The 16849-nt window shown below is 47.7% G+C and overlaps 1 protein-coding gene across 1 annotated transcript in view; it reads right to left on the bottom strand.

Moving 5' to 3' along the window:
- The window catches only part of HPSE2 (heparanase 2 (inactive)), a gene marked incomplete at its 3' end in the record, with an annotated part of 77213 nt that overhangs the window by 18734 nt on the left and 41630 nt on the right, over positions 1-16849 (bottom strand). The window contains exons 4-5 of the mRNA XM_079536571.1: positions 4626-4799; positions 4006-4177 (exon numbers count right to left, since the gene is read on the bottom strand). Coding sequence (XP_079392697.1) covers positions 4006-4177; positions 4626-4799 — 346 coding nt within the window. The remainder of the gene's footprint in view (positions 1-4005; positions 4178-4625; positions 4800-16849) is intronic.

Below are 16849 nucleotides of genomic sequence, written 5' to 3'. Positions count from 1 at the left end.
CTCACGTGGAAGGCATCGCATACCTCTGCACATCTCTGTAACATTCTTGGTTCTATTACATCTTTTCTGAGATGAAACGACTGAGATTGTAGATAGCAATCAGGATGAAGGCACACCATGTACCCATACAACACTATCATCTCATCTATGTCTTTTCTTACTCGCTTTGTTCTCCCTGTACAGGTGATGGTGATTTCAGCTTTTCAGCCATCCAGATCCGGTTTCAGTTACAAAGACTGTCTTAACTCTTTCCTCCTGAAAGAGTAATAGATGGACCTTTGCTTGTACCTTAGATCTTCGCTCCTGCTATAAAACCAGCTGCAAAATGCCTGATCACATTCTTCACATCCTGTTTCAATGTATTTATGAATGCATTTCAATGCATTTATGAATGCATGTCCACAAGCTTAATGGCACATGAACATGAGTTTACGCTGCAGTATCCTTCCCTTTGCATCATTAGTTATTTGTCTTGTGGCTTCATTTTTTCCACAGAATTCTTGCTCTGGACCCATGCAGTATCCTGGTTCAGCCTGTGCCACCCCCCCCCAGGAGATGCAGCACATGAGAGATGGCTCTTGGAACCAGCAGACTCCACGGGATCAGGACACTGAGCCACCTTCTGCCATCCTTGTTGCCAGCAGTCCTGGGGACCACCTGGGCAAAAGATTATTACATGTTGTTCTGACGGCATGAGCCTTAACATATGTTAGCATCCTAATAGCTTTCCCTCATGTTTCTTCTCTTCCAGCTCTGAATATATGATTCAGTGATACATTAACCTCGTGTCTGATTCCTGATCTACTGTTAAAGTCTTTGTTAAATCTTTGTTAACTCCTTAGAATCCTACTTTTTTTTTTTTCCCCCCAGGCAAATTCTGAGTAGTCCTGGGATTCCCGTACCCACAGACGCAGTAGGTAGCTAAGGTGGCCTGCTCTCTGACAGCTCAGGCTGCATGAATAGTCTAATTAACACCTCATCAAACTCAACTGTGAGTCCTGTCTGGAGAAATTCCCTCTTGCACCTGTGCACTCACATGTCCCCATTCCCCATTTGTTGCCTCCTGTGCAGCAGGGATTGCAGAGCAAATCCCTGTGGCAGTGGTCTGCTCTGTGGGGCAGCCCCAGGTGGCACTCACGTGCCCTGTGCCATTTCCCCGTGCAAGGTCTTTGCATCCCAGCAGTGAAGGGTGTGCTGTCATCACTGAGTAGGGCAAAGCTTGGTGCAGAGAGCAAGGCACTGTTCATGCTAACACTGCCATAACTGCAGTTCAAGGTTTAGACATAAAGAATAAGTTTGGGGTGGTTGCTAGAATTTAAAGTTCAAGAGTAGACTGCAACGTTTGGAATACAGGACATGTAACTGGGAATTGTGATTTTATGTAATGCTTCACACTGAGAAGATTTTCTCTGAACATCTCCCCGCTCAGATAACTCGGGGCTTTCCCAGGAGAGCGCGTAATGTCAGCTTCTGTTTTCTTCTACTGTTGAAAATTCCCTGCTCTCTCTGAGCTTTCCTTTCCTTCTTCAGCTCATTTCCATCATTTATCTCACCAAAATTCACTTGTACGCTCTGTGTAATATGAACTTCTTTCCTCTCAGACTAAGCCAGCCGTTCTGCCTTCTGTGCTGGGCTGTCTCATCTCTCCTCTCCAACCTTAATGGCCACACCACAACCTCCAATTTAGTATCTCTTCCAACCAGCTTGACTTCTACTGTTCATCACATTTTTTTAAATGAGAGCAAAACTTTGTACCTCTCATATATCAGAACTATGGACTGCATGTACGTGATCTGCTCTGCAGCCTTCATCCAAGCACTGCACAGACCACTCGTGGTGCTCCAACAAGGTGGGCAGAAGGCTTGCCATTGAAAGCTGCAATTTCTTCTGCTTGCTGGCTTTTGTGGGGTTCATCTGGGATCTCCAGAGGCAAGCCTTGGCTGTGATGGCTGCAGGTACAGCCCGTGGACCAGCGCTGTGATGCTCCTGCAGAAGGCAGACAGTTCTCAGTAGCACAAACCGAGAACACTGAAGAGACCTCAGGGAGCTACTGGGAATAAAGCTCATGCAGTCAGCTTAGGCACTGGGTTTTATTTGTTTGTCCTTTTGCAATTCTGCTTCCAAATACTGCAAATAAGCGTTTAACTTTTTGTCTTCATTTAATCCAACTTATTTCTTTTCTTTAAGCCTTGCTTGGTAATACTATGGTCTTTATGGAGAGAAACTACTGGTTCTTTCCCACAGAACCTCTGGCTGCAAGGCTGGACACATGGACTGCTCACCATGAACTGCAGGCACTGGGTATGGAGTGCAGACACAAGGCTCGGCCACAGGGGCAGGGATGGCAATGAAGTAGCAGTACATATCTTGGAGAACAGACATGCCCCTTGCAGCTCTTTCTGGTCAGCCTGGTGGACTGGAGAGCCCCCACCACTCTTCATACCTCATTCCCTTTCATTCAAAGATGGATTTCCACCACCTTTCCCACCACGCTGTACACTACAGCCCCACTCCTGGGTCACACATCAGCTAACATGTGGCTCTGGAGCCAAGAGACCCCCGGCCATGCTGTTGCCATCTCCTTCCCCAGGACCCTGCAGTGACATGCAGAGGGCAAACATAGCAGCAAGACTTCCCCTTGTCTGAGAGCTCCTTGGCTCCCGTCCCTCTTGTTTTCCTTTCTCAGCCTGCTCCGCCTGGCAGTAATAGAGTTCCTGCTGCTCAAGGCTACTACAGCACATTGCAGCTTCCTGAGCCACTCTCACTGTGCTGAGCAAGCCCTGGGGCTGCAGTGCCCACCTGGCATCAGCATGGATGCAGCCATGGTGCCCAGAAGGGGCTGCTCCCTGGCTGCCAGCAACGTTTAGGATGCTGGCCTCGCAGCTGGGTCAACCAGCTTTATGGGCTCTGTGTGCTGCTGCAGCAGAGCTGAGAATCTGGCCCTCACTCCCTGCCTGCTTCACCGGGGACCACATCAGTGTGCTGTTTATTGTTTCTGCCAGATCATTCATGCAGATGTTAATGAATGTGAGACCCAGCTTTGCTCCCAGCAGAGTCCCTTCCACACCTCCCCCTGTCCAGCCCTCTGCGCTGGAGTTTCTGTTTACAGTCCTGCAGGGAATTTCCCCGCTGCTGGATGGTCTTTGAGCCCCCACGGTCCCAATTCTTGCTGCCAGCAGGCTCCCACACCTCCCTGGTTCCTGTAGCTGGCCAATGTCACCTCCAGCTGTTCAAGTCCCTCACTGTCACCATTCCTTCCCCACGCTCCTCTCTTCAGCCTCCTCAAACTCCAGCCAGACCTGCCTGTTCTCCTATTCATCGGTTTAAGAATATGCCAGCAGATCCACCCCAGCATCGCTGTCCTTTCCTGAGTGCCATTTTTACCTAAAGAGATGAAAAAGAAACCAAGAAGCTGAAGTCAGAGGGTCAATATAATCAATGGAAGTCACAGTGGCGTGACTGTGGGATGTATTGGTGGAAAAGCATCATAGCACTGAATGGTGCCAGCGACAGTGTGACAGGGAAAACCTTCTTCAAGGGACAGCAGGAAGGGAGGAAAGGGCATTTCCCAGACAGGTCATGAACTCTGCTGGTGAAAGGGATCTGAATCTCAGTACCACAAGCAGAAAAACTGTTTGTGTAACTTGGTCAGAATCAATGTGAGCAATCATGAGCAAAAATGCTTTGACAATGGCTGAGTGCCATACATTATCCTCTACACTGTAATTCTTGTCCTGGCCAGGATGCAGCAGTGATGAAGGGCACTTACCAGCTTTCCTTCTGCATGGATAGAGAAAGCACAGCAAGAAGCAGCTAACAAACAGAAGGAGCAAAGTGGTGCCAGGACCCACCTCCTGGCCTCAAAACCTGTAGCTGTGCAGCAGACTCTAACTGCATCCCTGAATCCCGGCGGGATGAGCACCTCAGTCTTCCTGTAACTGGGAAATGCTGGAAGCACTTGGGGAATGGCAGTTGGCCCAGCCCAAACAAAACAGTATCACTTACCCTTCCAAGAGAGCCATGACATTCTTCCTGGGTCTCCCAATGTTCGGCCCATAGAGGTTTGCTCTGGAATAGGTACGGATGAGCTGCAGCAGGCTCCTCAGCTGAATGTAGTCCTTCCCCAGCTGGCTGCCGTTCACTGAGCGGCCAATCAAGGTCCGGTAGTTATTGGGCTCTGGGAAAATAAGAACAGATGGGCAAGGCTTGCTAGCTCTGCTCTTCTATCTCCTCTTCTGGAGAGAGCTCACATACTGTCACACAGCTCCTCAGATCAGTCAGCAGCACAGAGCTGCTGAGCAGTGGATGTGGGCTGTGACCACTCTCCTTTGCCAGTTGCACAGAGGCTGTGGGCCTTCTCCTCCAGAGTGAGCCCCTATGGCTTGAGCTGGGTGAGGACCTGCGATAATTTCTATCATCCTCCTGTGCCCAGGGGATGCCTGCTTCCCTTGGCACTGTGCAGGTCCATGCAGCTGCTGCTCTGCCCACCCCAGGACCAGCCATGCCCCACAGCAGCACTTCAAATCCCTCTGGACATACATCCAAGTGTCCTGGTACTCACAGACATTCTCTTCCCAAAGAGAACACCGCTCGGCATTCCCAGGTCTCCCTGTTCCCACACTCACCATTGCCCAGCTCCCAGGAGATGTTATATTTCTTGCTGGCACTGTACTTCAGCAGGCTGAGTGCATTGGAGCTGTTCCAAGAGTTATTGGGATTTCGGCGCAGAGCATTCAGTGCAAAGATCAGGTGAAGGCCAGAGCAGTCAGCAAAGTTATAGAGTTTGTCTAGAGACCTGGCTGGGAAGAAACAAAACACAGCTTGTAATTCAAATGAAAGCCAGTTCCAGGGAGGTTCAAATGATCCTGCTGTCCATCAGACCTCAGCTCCTGTGTGGATGAACTGGGGTCAGGTGCCACCCCTGTGACATCTGTAACTGCAGAAGCGCACCTGACCTTTGAAACTGGGATAGGATTCCAGGCATGGGCTAAACTCCTTCCAGCATGGAACTTGGACGCTCTCCACTGCTGTGTCGAAGCTAAGGGCAGCGTTACCAGAGACGAGAGGCTTTATAATGTCTCTTTTCATCTGCTCTTGGCAAGGAAATATCAGCTTCTCCTGAGCTCATCCCACCTGGCACTGCTTCTGGGGCAGCGCCGGGGAGGAGAGGAGCTGCAGAAGGAACCACCGGGTCAGGGTCACCTCCTGCACACTGTGACAGCACCATGGGTAATTCCTCTTGGGCCCTGGGGTCATCGTTGGCTCCGGTCCCACCCTTGTCCCCAGGCTTCCCAGAGAGCTGAGAGCTGTGGAGCCCCAGGGATGGGGAGGCTGAGGGCAGGCTGGGGACTATGGAGCAGTGAGTCCTGGAGACATCTTAGGCAAGCAACCATGCTGCTTGGCAGCACTCACACAGCGTAAGGAGATGATCAAAAGCCACAGCAATGTGTCAAGAACAAACCATGCTGAAGTCTTCACCTGACAGAACAATAGCACCACTGCAGGTCTTATACCTTGATAATTTTTAAGGCTTTTGACATGACTGCACATCAAGTTCTCTCTGGCAAGCAAGGTGACCGTGCTGCAAGAGGAGATACGTACATTGAGAACCGCTATCGGTAATGTTCAATGGAAGAAACCAAAGGGTGCAGGCAGCCTGCCCTGAATCTTCTTACACTTTGCCAGTAAAGAAGAGCACCTCAGAGCTGCTCGGGCATTAAGGTGCTGCTGTGCACCTCCATGGCCAACAGAGCTGAAGAGGATAGCGAGGAGACATGGCACGTGGCAGTGTTGTGCCACTGCTGTGCCACACTACATGAATGTGGCACGAGAAAGCACTGTGACCTGTCCTGGTCCCTGAGAGCCACAGCAAATGTGGAGCTGCCCCTGAGGTCTGAGGAGAATAAACTTATTTTTAAAGCACTGCATTAGGAGGCTCACAGAACTCAGCTGAGTTGTTGCTTATTAGATTGCAGCAAAGGCATGGGAAGACAAAAGGAAAAATGTAGAAAAGAAATTGCTAATCCTCGTGTAGGCTTTTTGGTTTTTTTTGTAATGCTTCTAGTTGTTTAAGTGAAAAGTAGCTGAGTTAGATTAACCTAATGCATTCATCCCACTGGCTCAGGCACATTAGCTGGTTTTCTGGATGCTTAGTGGATTAGAGACAGATACAGTTACTTAATACCCATTTACTTCAGACCTCCGGGCAAAAAGCTGCGCTTGAAATGACATTTCTATGAAGGGAATAACATAGACAACCGCATGACAACAGGAAGACAGCCGAAAGGTGTCACCTGCAGCTCCCTTGATAGAAATGAAATCTTTTCACCAGTGCAAAACAGCCATAGTTCTTAAATGCTACAGGAGGGATTTTGTTTCTATTTAGAAGTCTCCTTAGAGGGCTGGGAATTGATTTTCCATGCATCGACCGGAGGAAACAAGCCGCCTGTTCACCCCAGCTCAGGCCCTGCCACTGTGAAATTCTGTTTTCCCCACGACACTTACTCTGTTTCTGTGAGCCTCCATACAGAGGTACCTCATGCATTTCATGCTCTGCCACGACTTTCCAAGCTGGAAACCACCATGGGATGGTAGGGAAGGGAACCACCAACCCTAACAGGAGACCCTAACAGACTCGATGCTCAGCTGGCACCAGTTGCCCACCCACTGTGCTCATCTGACGTCTCTATTGTAATCAGCATTGAGGTGGGAAGAGCTCAGCCACAGGTCACTAAACCACAGTGCAAAGCATATTGTGAAGACCCTGAGCAATGTCCAGCCCTTCATAAGTACAAACGGCCCAAAGAAATTGCTATAAATATTTTACTGCCACGACTAGGGATGGCCACATTACTTCTGAATAATGAGAACATGAAGAATCGCAGTATTATTAACAGCTGGCTAAAACTCACTTTGAATTCTGGATAATTGTACCATTTTTTCTTCATCGAACACAGAAAATCTTCCAGGAATTTAACCTTTCCCCAGCTAACAGATCATTAGGCAAGGCTTTCGCAAAGCTTTTCAATAGACAAAGCCATTGTCGTACCAGAATGAATCTTAATAGAGCAGAACTGGATTTATACGATGCTCTCGCTGCCCCTTTTCCCCCTCCACCCACTGCAGGCACACATACTCAGAGATGGAATAAAGCAAATAAAAGAAACCCATCTACGTTAGCATAAAAAAAAAAAAATAAAAAAAATAAAAAAAGCAATAAAGCACCAACTTTAGGGCGCATAGGTGCAAAAACCAAGGCAGAGGACCCAGTTAGCTGTCACTGGAGCCTTCCTCTGAAAGCTCACACTGGCCCTAGCACTAGCAGAATTTAAAGGCTGTTTGGGTCTTGTTGATTCTTTACATCCTTGCTTTTGAAGGCCTGGACACATCTAAAGGGCTAAAACCATGCTACAAGGCATGATCAGGTACAGTGGGTGACGATCTACTCACATTCCAGCTGCTTGCACGGATCTCTCACTCTGCACAGAGGGAGACAAATGACTTCAGAATGCAGAGATGTGTCTGTGTGGCCACAAATGGTGGTGGGGCTCATGGGGCAAGTATGTCCTGTGGGATTGTTTTCTTTTTATACTGGGCTGAATTTTAACATTCCCTGAAAGACGGATGGCACTTAACTCAGCAGCCTGCCAACACAAAATCTGAGGCACATTAAGACATCTCTGGCAGTTCAAAATAATTGCAAAGAGTTTCCAGTCGTCATTATTGAGTTAAACGTTATACTAGAGGCTTTTTAGAGAACACAGCCTGGACTGCCATTTGGTTAGAGGGACAGCTCAACAATCTCTGGGTTTGAAAGCCTTCCACGTTTTTTATCCAGCTTCAGGAATCCTGCTTTGGCAGGGTGAGCCTGGAAACCCGCGTGCATGCTGAGCGGGAGCTGGAGCCTGGGTGGTGGGGCACAGCACGGCATGTGGGGGCAAATGCGCAGCAGATGAAGCCTTCTGTTTGTAAAGCAAATAAATGCAGTTCTAGGAATAATGTTTTCAGCTAATTGTGGGGATTGCTTGATTCAGCTTTGCCCGTAAATTCTGCCTGAAGCATCCCTGGAGCTCCTCGTGCCAGGATTCCCTGCCCCTAGAGCATCCCACAGGAGATAACAGAGGGAAGGGGTTGGGAAAGAGCTGGCAAAGAGCAAACAGAAGGCCAAAGACAGCTCTGCAGAGGGGGTGCAGAAAGAGCAGAACAGAGTGTTCAGGGAGGAGATGAGTAAGGCGGCTGGGGAGGGCGATGAATGGAAAAAGAAAGGTATTCCCACAGCCAAAGGAACAAGTGGGCACACGGAAAATTCACAAGCTGCCACCGCTGTCAGCTGAATCCCATTTGCACTGTCTCTTTCAGGCTGAAATCATCCTCAGAATACCATGTGTGTGGCAAGGACTTGATGTTTTCTTTGCGAATAAATATGAATCAGAAGATACACAACAGGCGAGCGGAATAACACCAGACCCAAGGGACAGGCTGGCAAAACTAGCCTGCAGTCTTCCCACGGCTCCTGTCCTCAGGCAGGACAGTCAGAACCCTCATCCACAACGTGCAGAGAGCAGCCTTCATCACCACCAGTGGATCGGAGGCAAAGCAACATCCCACTCTGCTCATATGCACCATAGCTGGATCCACATGACCACAGGAAGATGCTTCTATAGAATCACCAAGATTGGAAAAGACCCCCAGTTCCATTCTGGATGTTAATCTGTTCCTTCAAAGCCGCTGCTAAAAGCGAATTGTAAGGCTTTTGAGGCTACCACGAAGCCTACACAGTTGCTGAAAATTGCATTCTAATGATGACCATTCCAGCTGGGAAGCTGTTTTGTTTTAATTCAGTCTTCTGAAGCATTCTGCAAGGCAGTAAAACCGCATTGTGTGAAGATGCTTAAGAATTTGCAGGCAAAATCACCGCCAGTTTGCTGGCTTCAGGCCGACAGGCACTTCACCTGAAGTGCTCCCTCTGCCTCATCAAGCTCCCGACTTCCATCAAAAGAATGGAGATGCACAGTCCCATCCCATTGCCCTGCTATGGCACGCTGGAGGTCTGCTCTGAGCAACAAGAAGTGCTTTGGCAGAGCCCCACAGTGCTGTAGGAAGGGGATCTGCTTTAATCCCATCTGAGGAATACCTGAAAGTTGGAGGAACTGGCTTTAATACTGTCCGCCAGTGAAGAAATGCCGCGTGCTGTGTGTTAATGAGGAGCTGGATTTCGCCTCCAGCTGGATGACAGATGGGGGATCTGGGGAGATTCCCCCCGGAGTATCGAGGAGGCCTTGTTCCAAGGGAATTGTCATCATCCCTGGTCTTTATGCAGCTCAACACTGACCCTCGATATTCATTCAAGTCTTTAACTGGATATTTTATTTCATTGCCAATCCAGAGGTGATTATGCTGACCACGTGAGCTAGGTTCAGCCTGTAGCTCTGCCTTACAGAAATAGCAGTCTGGGGGCTTGGTGTCAATCTCTCGCCAATAAGGAGCTTGGCTGGCAGCCATGGATTGTGGGCTGAGTTCCCAGCTGGCATATAACTTGGAAGACAACCACGAGGTCTGGGTTCAATATCCAATTGCTAAGGAGTCTGGCTGACAGCCTCATTTTGTGGAATGAATCCCAAATTAATATAATGCTTTTGATACCAGACAAGGGGCATGGCCTGCTTCCAAATGCTGTAAGGGCTCAGATAAAAGCTGTAGGCATTGGGTTCAGCGTGTAAATGGTACCGAGGTCGGATAACAGTCAGGATTGGGATTAATCCTCAGATGGTGAGAAAAACAAGTGAACCCTGAGCTCTGCCTTTGAGCAAAAAGGAGCTCAAATGAGCAGAATAGCTCTGTTTTCCATCCTCGTGTGGTAAAGAACTCACAGGACAGTAATGGTTTTGAGGAACAAGTGTAAATTGACATGGAGCTTCAGAAGAGACGTGGGATCTGGGTTCAATCTCAAAGTGCTGTAAAGCTGAGATAAAGGCCAGAGGGGCAATTTCCAAATTGTTCTAGCCTTGTGCCTGGGCAGGAACCGAGATCACTTTACATCTAGGAAAGATGGTTTCTTCTGCTGCATAACTTGGACTTTTAAGACATTTTCCCTTTTCAATCAGGATAAATCAGGCACCATTTGAATTCTCAGAGATAAACAGAGGAGGTCGGGAAGAGGTCTGATTAGAGCAAGGGAAAATGAGGCTGTGATCATCACCTGCTCACATGCATATTGCTGGGCTTCAAACACGGACAAATTTGATACCATCTCTGCCTCAAAGAAACTGCAACCATGGACTGGAAGTGAAGCATTCCAAAACCCTGCAGGGACAGCAACTGCACCTTCCTAATAGCCCAGGCCAGGAAGACAAGTGCCACCAGAGCCATTCTGTGTCACCAAGCACTCACAGTCCACAGCAAAGCCACCTTCACCTACACAGGGAGCAAGTGAACACGCTGGTGCTGGAAATTCAACTGCAGATACAACCCAGCTCTGCTGCCAGAACGTTTGCTGACAGAATGACTGTTTTATATGGCTATAAGAGCAGCTATAATCGCAGCTGTCTGAAAAGCAGCAAAATCTATGATGTGTGTTTCTAAATCCAATGACAGCTGGCAGTGCTGCGCTGCAATTCCTTCTTTTACACAGTTTAGCTAAAACACTTCTCCGCGGATCACCCCAATTTATCAACAAACAGCAGTTTCTGGAACAATTTAAAAGCATTCCCAAATAGGCAAGAAGTGGTCAGCTCTTCAGGCACTCAGCGATCTGCGAGCTCCCAGGCAGGAGGCGGCTGGGACAGATAGAAGGCAGATGGGGGAGGATGGGGCTGTAGATGGCACTGCTGATGGATAGGGGAACAGCAGAGAATTACCCACGGGGGAGAACATGTTGGTTTAAAGGGTTTAAAGCTATGCCAAGGTCCAGACATTCTGCACTGCCAGGTTGTGGCATGGACAAGACATGGGGTGTGCATTGTGCCTGTCCCCCATGTCCCCACTATCCTATGCACAGTTATTCCAGGGTGCCATTATTGCTAGGCTATGTTTTTCTTTATAAATGCTTTTTTTTTCCAACAATGCTAACGCTGCATCAAGAGGATGGGTGTTTTTTTTTGTTTTTTTTTTTTTCAAAAAGGAAAAAAGCAAGCTGCAGCATAGGCTGAGCACCATCCGGAGCGCAAGCTGCATGGCTAAACTGGAAGGGGAGGCATACAGGTACAATGCTTGCTTCTAACACCTTCATTTAATCCCAGCGCAAAGCTTAACCTGGGCAAGCTGTGCACCCAGTCCACCTGCTCCTGTTCCCAACATTACTATCTTTCTTTGCTGCCTGATCCTCCGTCACGCGGCAGATGCACAGCTTCCTTTCTGAGTTGCCTTGCACAGGGATGCGAGCCAGACCCACCCTGCAGCACCCGCAGCGCCGTGCGCAAGCTCCCTGCCGCCCCACATTCATAAACCATGAGTCAAATCCCCCCAAAATACAAGACCTGGTTTGAGCCGAACTTTCATTGCCTTCTCTTTGCTAAAATTTTGGGTGCATTGTAGGGCAGCCTTAAGCTTTTCTACTACCACAAGGGCTAGAAGTTGATGTGCAGCAAAGCAATTGCCTTGTTTCGTTGGTTGTTTGCACTGGGCTCACGTCCCCATGAGATGCATGGATGGCATCCCTGTGCACACTGAGGAGAAACCCAGAATGCAGAAAAACATCAGACTGTGGGTCCGAAGCACCATCCCTCCTCCCTGGGAGGAAGAGGGAGCGACCAAGGCTCTGTGTGCATTTTGTAAGTTGGGCATCTGGTATTTTTCAAAACTCTGAAACATTTTAACAGAAAACTATCCTGAAGAAAAAAAAAGGAAAAAAAAAACACCAGAAAAACCCCCAAAAAACCCCACACACCACCCCACCAAAAAAACAACACATAAAACCGGAAATGTTTCAATCTGAAATCCTTAATTAAAACCACACTCTTTGGTACATAAAGGAGGAAGTTAAAAAAGAAATGTACTTTTGCACATTACAGACAGCATTATAATAAACACAAAGCACTGCCAAGAAAGAGGCATTTTCAAGGCTAAAGTAGATGCCTCCAGCTGCACTAAAATAATGTCAGAGGGCTTGTCCACATTACGAAGTGTCATTGCATCTGAACGCAATAGCGAACAACCAAGCTGGATGGATGGGGAGGACAGCAATTATTGGCGCGGCCGCCAGCGCTGCGGCAAGGACCAGAACCCGCTGAGGTCTGTGAACTCCTCTGCCTTCCCACAGATCCCAGACCCTGGTCTTAATCTGTAAAATATTTGAAGGAACTGGCCGCGACTCTTCCTGCTCCTCTGCTCCGCACGCGGCTGGGCTCGGCAGATACGGCTCAGCTGGAGGGACCCGGCTTGGCAGAACTCTCCCGGCTGATCTTTGGGGAATCTTGTACCAGAGCACACAGGGTGGGGCCCGGACCTGACTTTTGAGGCATGAACAGAAGGCCGGAAAAGGCCAGTGTCAGAGCCTGACGCCTGCACGAGGCAGCCGGCAAGCACAAAAGCAGTGCAGAAGTCAAACTCGGTGCTTGGGCAGGATGGAATGGATTTCTCGTAAAAGTATCCACCACCGGCTTAAAGTCTGCTGCACTGAAAGCAGCCTGGCCCCATAAAAATGTCACAGTTACTACTTAATGTCTGTGATCCAAATAAGCACCTGGCTTCTAGTCCAGACTTGCCCGTTTCAATCTTAGCAAGCAGGTCTTGCTATACGCACCACTGCCGGGGGGGATTTTATTCCTTCTGGATAGCTCAACTTTAAGATCAAACCATATCTAAATATATTTTCATTAAGCAGCACTTTTGTTTGCAGCTTTTCAGTATAGAATCATAGAATTGTTAAGGTTGGAAAAGACCACTGGAAAAGATCATCTGATCCAACTGTTAATCCATCCCCACCATGCCTACTAACCGCATCCCTCAGCGCCGCATCTCCATCTTGAACGCCTCTGGGGATGGTGACTCCATCATCTCCCTGGGCAGCCTGTGTCAGTGCACAGCCACTCTTTCTCAGAAGGAATTTTTCCTGCTATCCAACCTGAATGAGTGGCGCAACTTAAGGCCATCACCTCTCATCCTGTTGCTGTTACCTGGAAGAAGATGCCAACTCCATCTCACCACAACCTCCTTTCAGGGAGCTGTAGACACCAATATGGTCTCCCCTGAGCCTCTTCTCCAGACCGATTAATCCCATTCTCTTAGCCACTCCCCATAAGACTTGTGCTCCAGACCCTTCACCAGCTTAGATCTCCTTCTCTGGACATGCTCATGTGCCTCAATATCTTTTGTATAGTGAGGAACCCAAGACTGAACACAGCACTGCAAGTTCTCCAAACTCCCAACCAACCTGTAGTTATCTGCTGTCCTACCAAATCATGAAAACAAACCACGGCTGTATGTGATACTTGGAGTCTCATGAGACAATATTGATGTGCTTAGGGACGAGAAAGAGAGGATGCTGCAAAAAGCAATGAAGGAGTGGGATGTATCCAACCCAGCAAGAGGACTGGAAGATAAATCTGAAGGGAATCACCTACAAAAGCTGCTGGGTGCGCTCAAACAAAAGGCTTTAGGTAAGGGAAATTGGAAGAGAAAAATTCAGAGTGAGAATAACGAAGTACACATATACTGTGACCGAAAGTCTATCTAGAAATGCCAGGAGAACGAGGAGTAAACAGGAAGACTTTAAAGTTCTCGTATACACCAACAACATTTACTTTCACCCATGCTTCATAGGAAGACATTGGAGGAGAATACTGACATGAGAAGATATAGCTTGCTGGGGAACAGGAAATAGGAAGGCTGTTTTTGCACGAAGAATAATTGAGCTTCAAAAAGAGAGAAGAAACAGACTCTTTGCATTTTACCAGGAAGAGAGGGAAACAAGGAGTGTTCTGCTAACCAGAAATGAGACATGGACAGCAGCTTTTTGACCATCTGACTGAAGGAGCCAAATAACTGGAGTTCAAAGGAACAGGTCATTTTAATTACCCTGGCATCTGCTAAAGCTTCAGCCATGCCAAGTTGCTGGAACACAAGGGGAAAAGCAGCTCTGGAGGTGGGGAAGAGGAGCAGGGACAGCATTTTTCTTACTTGGTTATTCTTGATATAGAATGTTGTTTAGGAGTCCAAAGCTGGAAGCAAATTGGAGTGAAAGTGGTTACAAAACCATAAAACTCAGCAATTTAAGACTGTGAAGGAACAATAAAAATGGATTAAAGATAATGTATTTCAAAAAACTTAAATTTGAACAAATTCAGGGCACAGGTCAAGAGGATCTCTGGGGAAGGGAGTTTAAGACAGCATTTCCCAACCAGTGAGACATGGAGAGGCAACAGCTGTGCTCTGGGTCCAGGGGAGAGAGCAGCACAGAGAGAAGCAAGAAAACACCCTGGAAATACAAATAAGAGGAAGAAGCAGGAAAATATCAACCCATAACTCAATGCAAAACAGTGAGCAATGTATTGACATATGACAGCTCTTCGCTTTATTTTTCATAAGGATAATTAACTGTGACATGGTTGTTAATCACAATAATTTTAAGTGTGAAACAGAAGCAGATTTGAAGAGGAAAGGAACAGATGAAATATGATTTAGGAAAGCTAAACCACAAGGCACTCAGTTATCACTATAACGTCTGTATGAAATCACTTTGCCAAATACAGACGTTTCATATTTAGTCAATACATACTCTTTCTGCATATTCACTGAGAATTTTGCTACCATAGGCACTCCCTCCCTCCTGCAATAACACAGCTCTGTTTAGCCCTTTGTTCACGTGGTTTTGCCCCTGCTACACCTGAAGTTTACTGACTGCTTTACTCCTCTGGACACAGCTGCATTCCTCACACCGGTTGCCAGAATCTCAGGGGGAATGCATCTCTTCTAGCCTTACAGCAATGGAGATACCCTCTCAACTGCCTTCCCTCATCATTTTATGGTGAAGATCAAGCAGGACTCCTGGTGAAGCAAGCACCCGCAGCAGCTGGGTGAAGTCGATAGGGGTTCCATATTTCCCTGTCTGCTTGGAGAACAGTCAAAGCCACCAGCACTGCAGATACATGGCCTTGGATGGAATGGCTACTACGCTTTCACAACAGTTCCCCTGCAGTTGCTGCTGCCAGCACAACTCCTCCGCATCAGTTAGCACTGCGGGGATGGAGGGACGCTTGTGCAGCCTGCCAGGACGGTAGCTTCAAAGCCCATCCATCCATTGGATAAACATCATGGCTAGAGGTGGCTGTTAGAAACACGGAGCCATGTAGGAAAAGCAAGCAGATGGAGCAAAGCTCACGTGCAGTGTGCGGGACTCAGCTAAACACACAGCAAAAGGCTCCGCCGTGAGTTACCGCAGTCAATGAATGGATTTAGATGCCAGAACTTACGTTAGCTCTTTTCCAGAGAGACCCGCTGCGTGTTTCTCACTACATATGTGCCCAACTGCCGAGCGACCTACAGCACTCTCGTACTACCGCAACACAAATCCTCCAACTGAAAATACATCATATTCTGGAGCTAAAGAGTCATATTAAAATTGAGTAGATGAGGTGCTGGATTAAGCTAATGGTATCATTGGCTTGCCTTCTGGGAAAGGGATCTGAGATTTTCGCAATGTACTTGTCAGATTTTAAACTTTCCCCACTAAACAAATAACCACCGTTAAGCCTCTGAAAGGGACTCTGCCCCCAGCCAGAGGAGACAGCCCTCAGAGGCAATTCCTGGGGATAAAGGCTGATCTAAAGAAGCGTAATTTCTCAGGGTTTAACTGAAAGTACCTCGCTGGTTAAGTAAACCGTTATCTTTCTGGATACGGCATAATCTCCATTGAAAAATAAGTGGATGGAAAATAATAAAATCAGCTTATTAAGATAAATTCCCCAAAATTGCATGCCAGTCTTTAATTAAATAATTCCACCTGAGAAGCCCATCCTCTCAAATCGCTCATGGGATCTGCTCACTGGCTCCCACCTTGCCTAAATGGGAACCATGTGGATGGCATTAGGAGAGGGAAGTGCATGGAAAGGTGAGCCCAGCGAAAGGCAAAGAGCACACCGTGGCATGCTGGGGAAGATTCAAGGGAGATATTAAAAAAAAAAAAAAAAAAAAAAAAAAGGAGAGGGCTGAAACCTTCTGATAGCAGAGAATGGGCAAATATCCATACATGAGAAAGGCTACAAGAGTGGAAAGGAAGGTGATAGAAGTTGGAAGACGAGGGCTTGTCCCTGGAGGAAATGCTTCAAAAACATGAGTTTTCCAGGTTTGCAATGACCTTGCTCCATTTTTGCTGTGGGCTGTGGACGCTGGAAGCCTGATTCCGCAAAATAAGGCTAGCTGTACATTTTTGTACAGCTGATAAGCGTTACACTTTCAGAACTGGATATATATTTATACTCACAGTGCTCAAAAACAACATATTCTCACTCAAATTTCAGGTCATCTCCTCAAGCCCTCAGTCTGCAACTTTGACATAAGGAATTCACATTTAAAGAGATTATCAGATAAAACCATAAACCTCAAAACAGGCTGTAATCACTAGCCTGGATTTTTACATGCTGTTGTGCTGCATCAGCACCAAGGGGACAAACCAAGTGAGAGGACAGAAACCAGGAGGTGAGGCGCAGGCATCAAGATCGTCTCCTGGGAAGAAACCTGATAGAACTGAGGGGGGTCCTGGGGTAAGGGCATCTCCATCCCCCTCCACCCAGCAGTACTGAGCCCCAGGCCACAACTGGAACCTGGTGGTGAAGGGCTGCTCAGCAATTCAGCAGCTTTGGGCACAAACACTGATGGCAATGCAGTGTCTACAGTGACTTCGGGAGAAACAGAA

This window comes from Tetrao urogallus (assembly GCF_951394365.1).
Source record: "Tetrao urogallus genome assembly, chromosome: 5".
In the NCBI taxonomy this organism is placed as follows: Eukaryota; Metazoa; Chordata; class Aves; order Galliformes; family Phasianidae; genus Tetrao; species Tetrao urogallus.
Note: the sequence above shows the minus strand (reverse complement) of the source record. Positions and strands in the feature narration are given on the sequence as shown.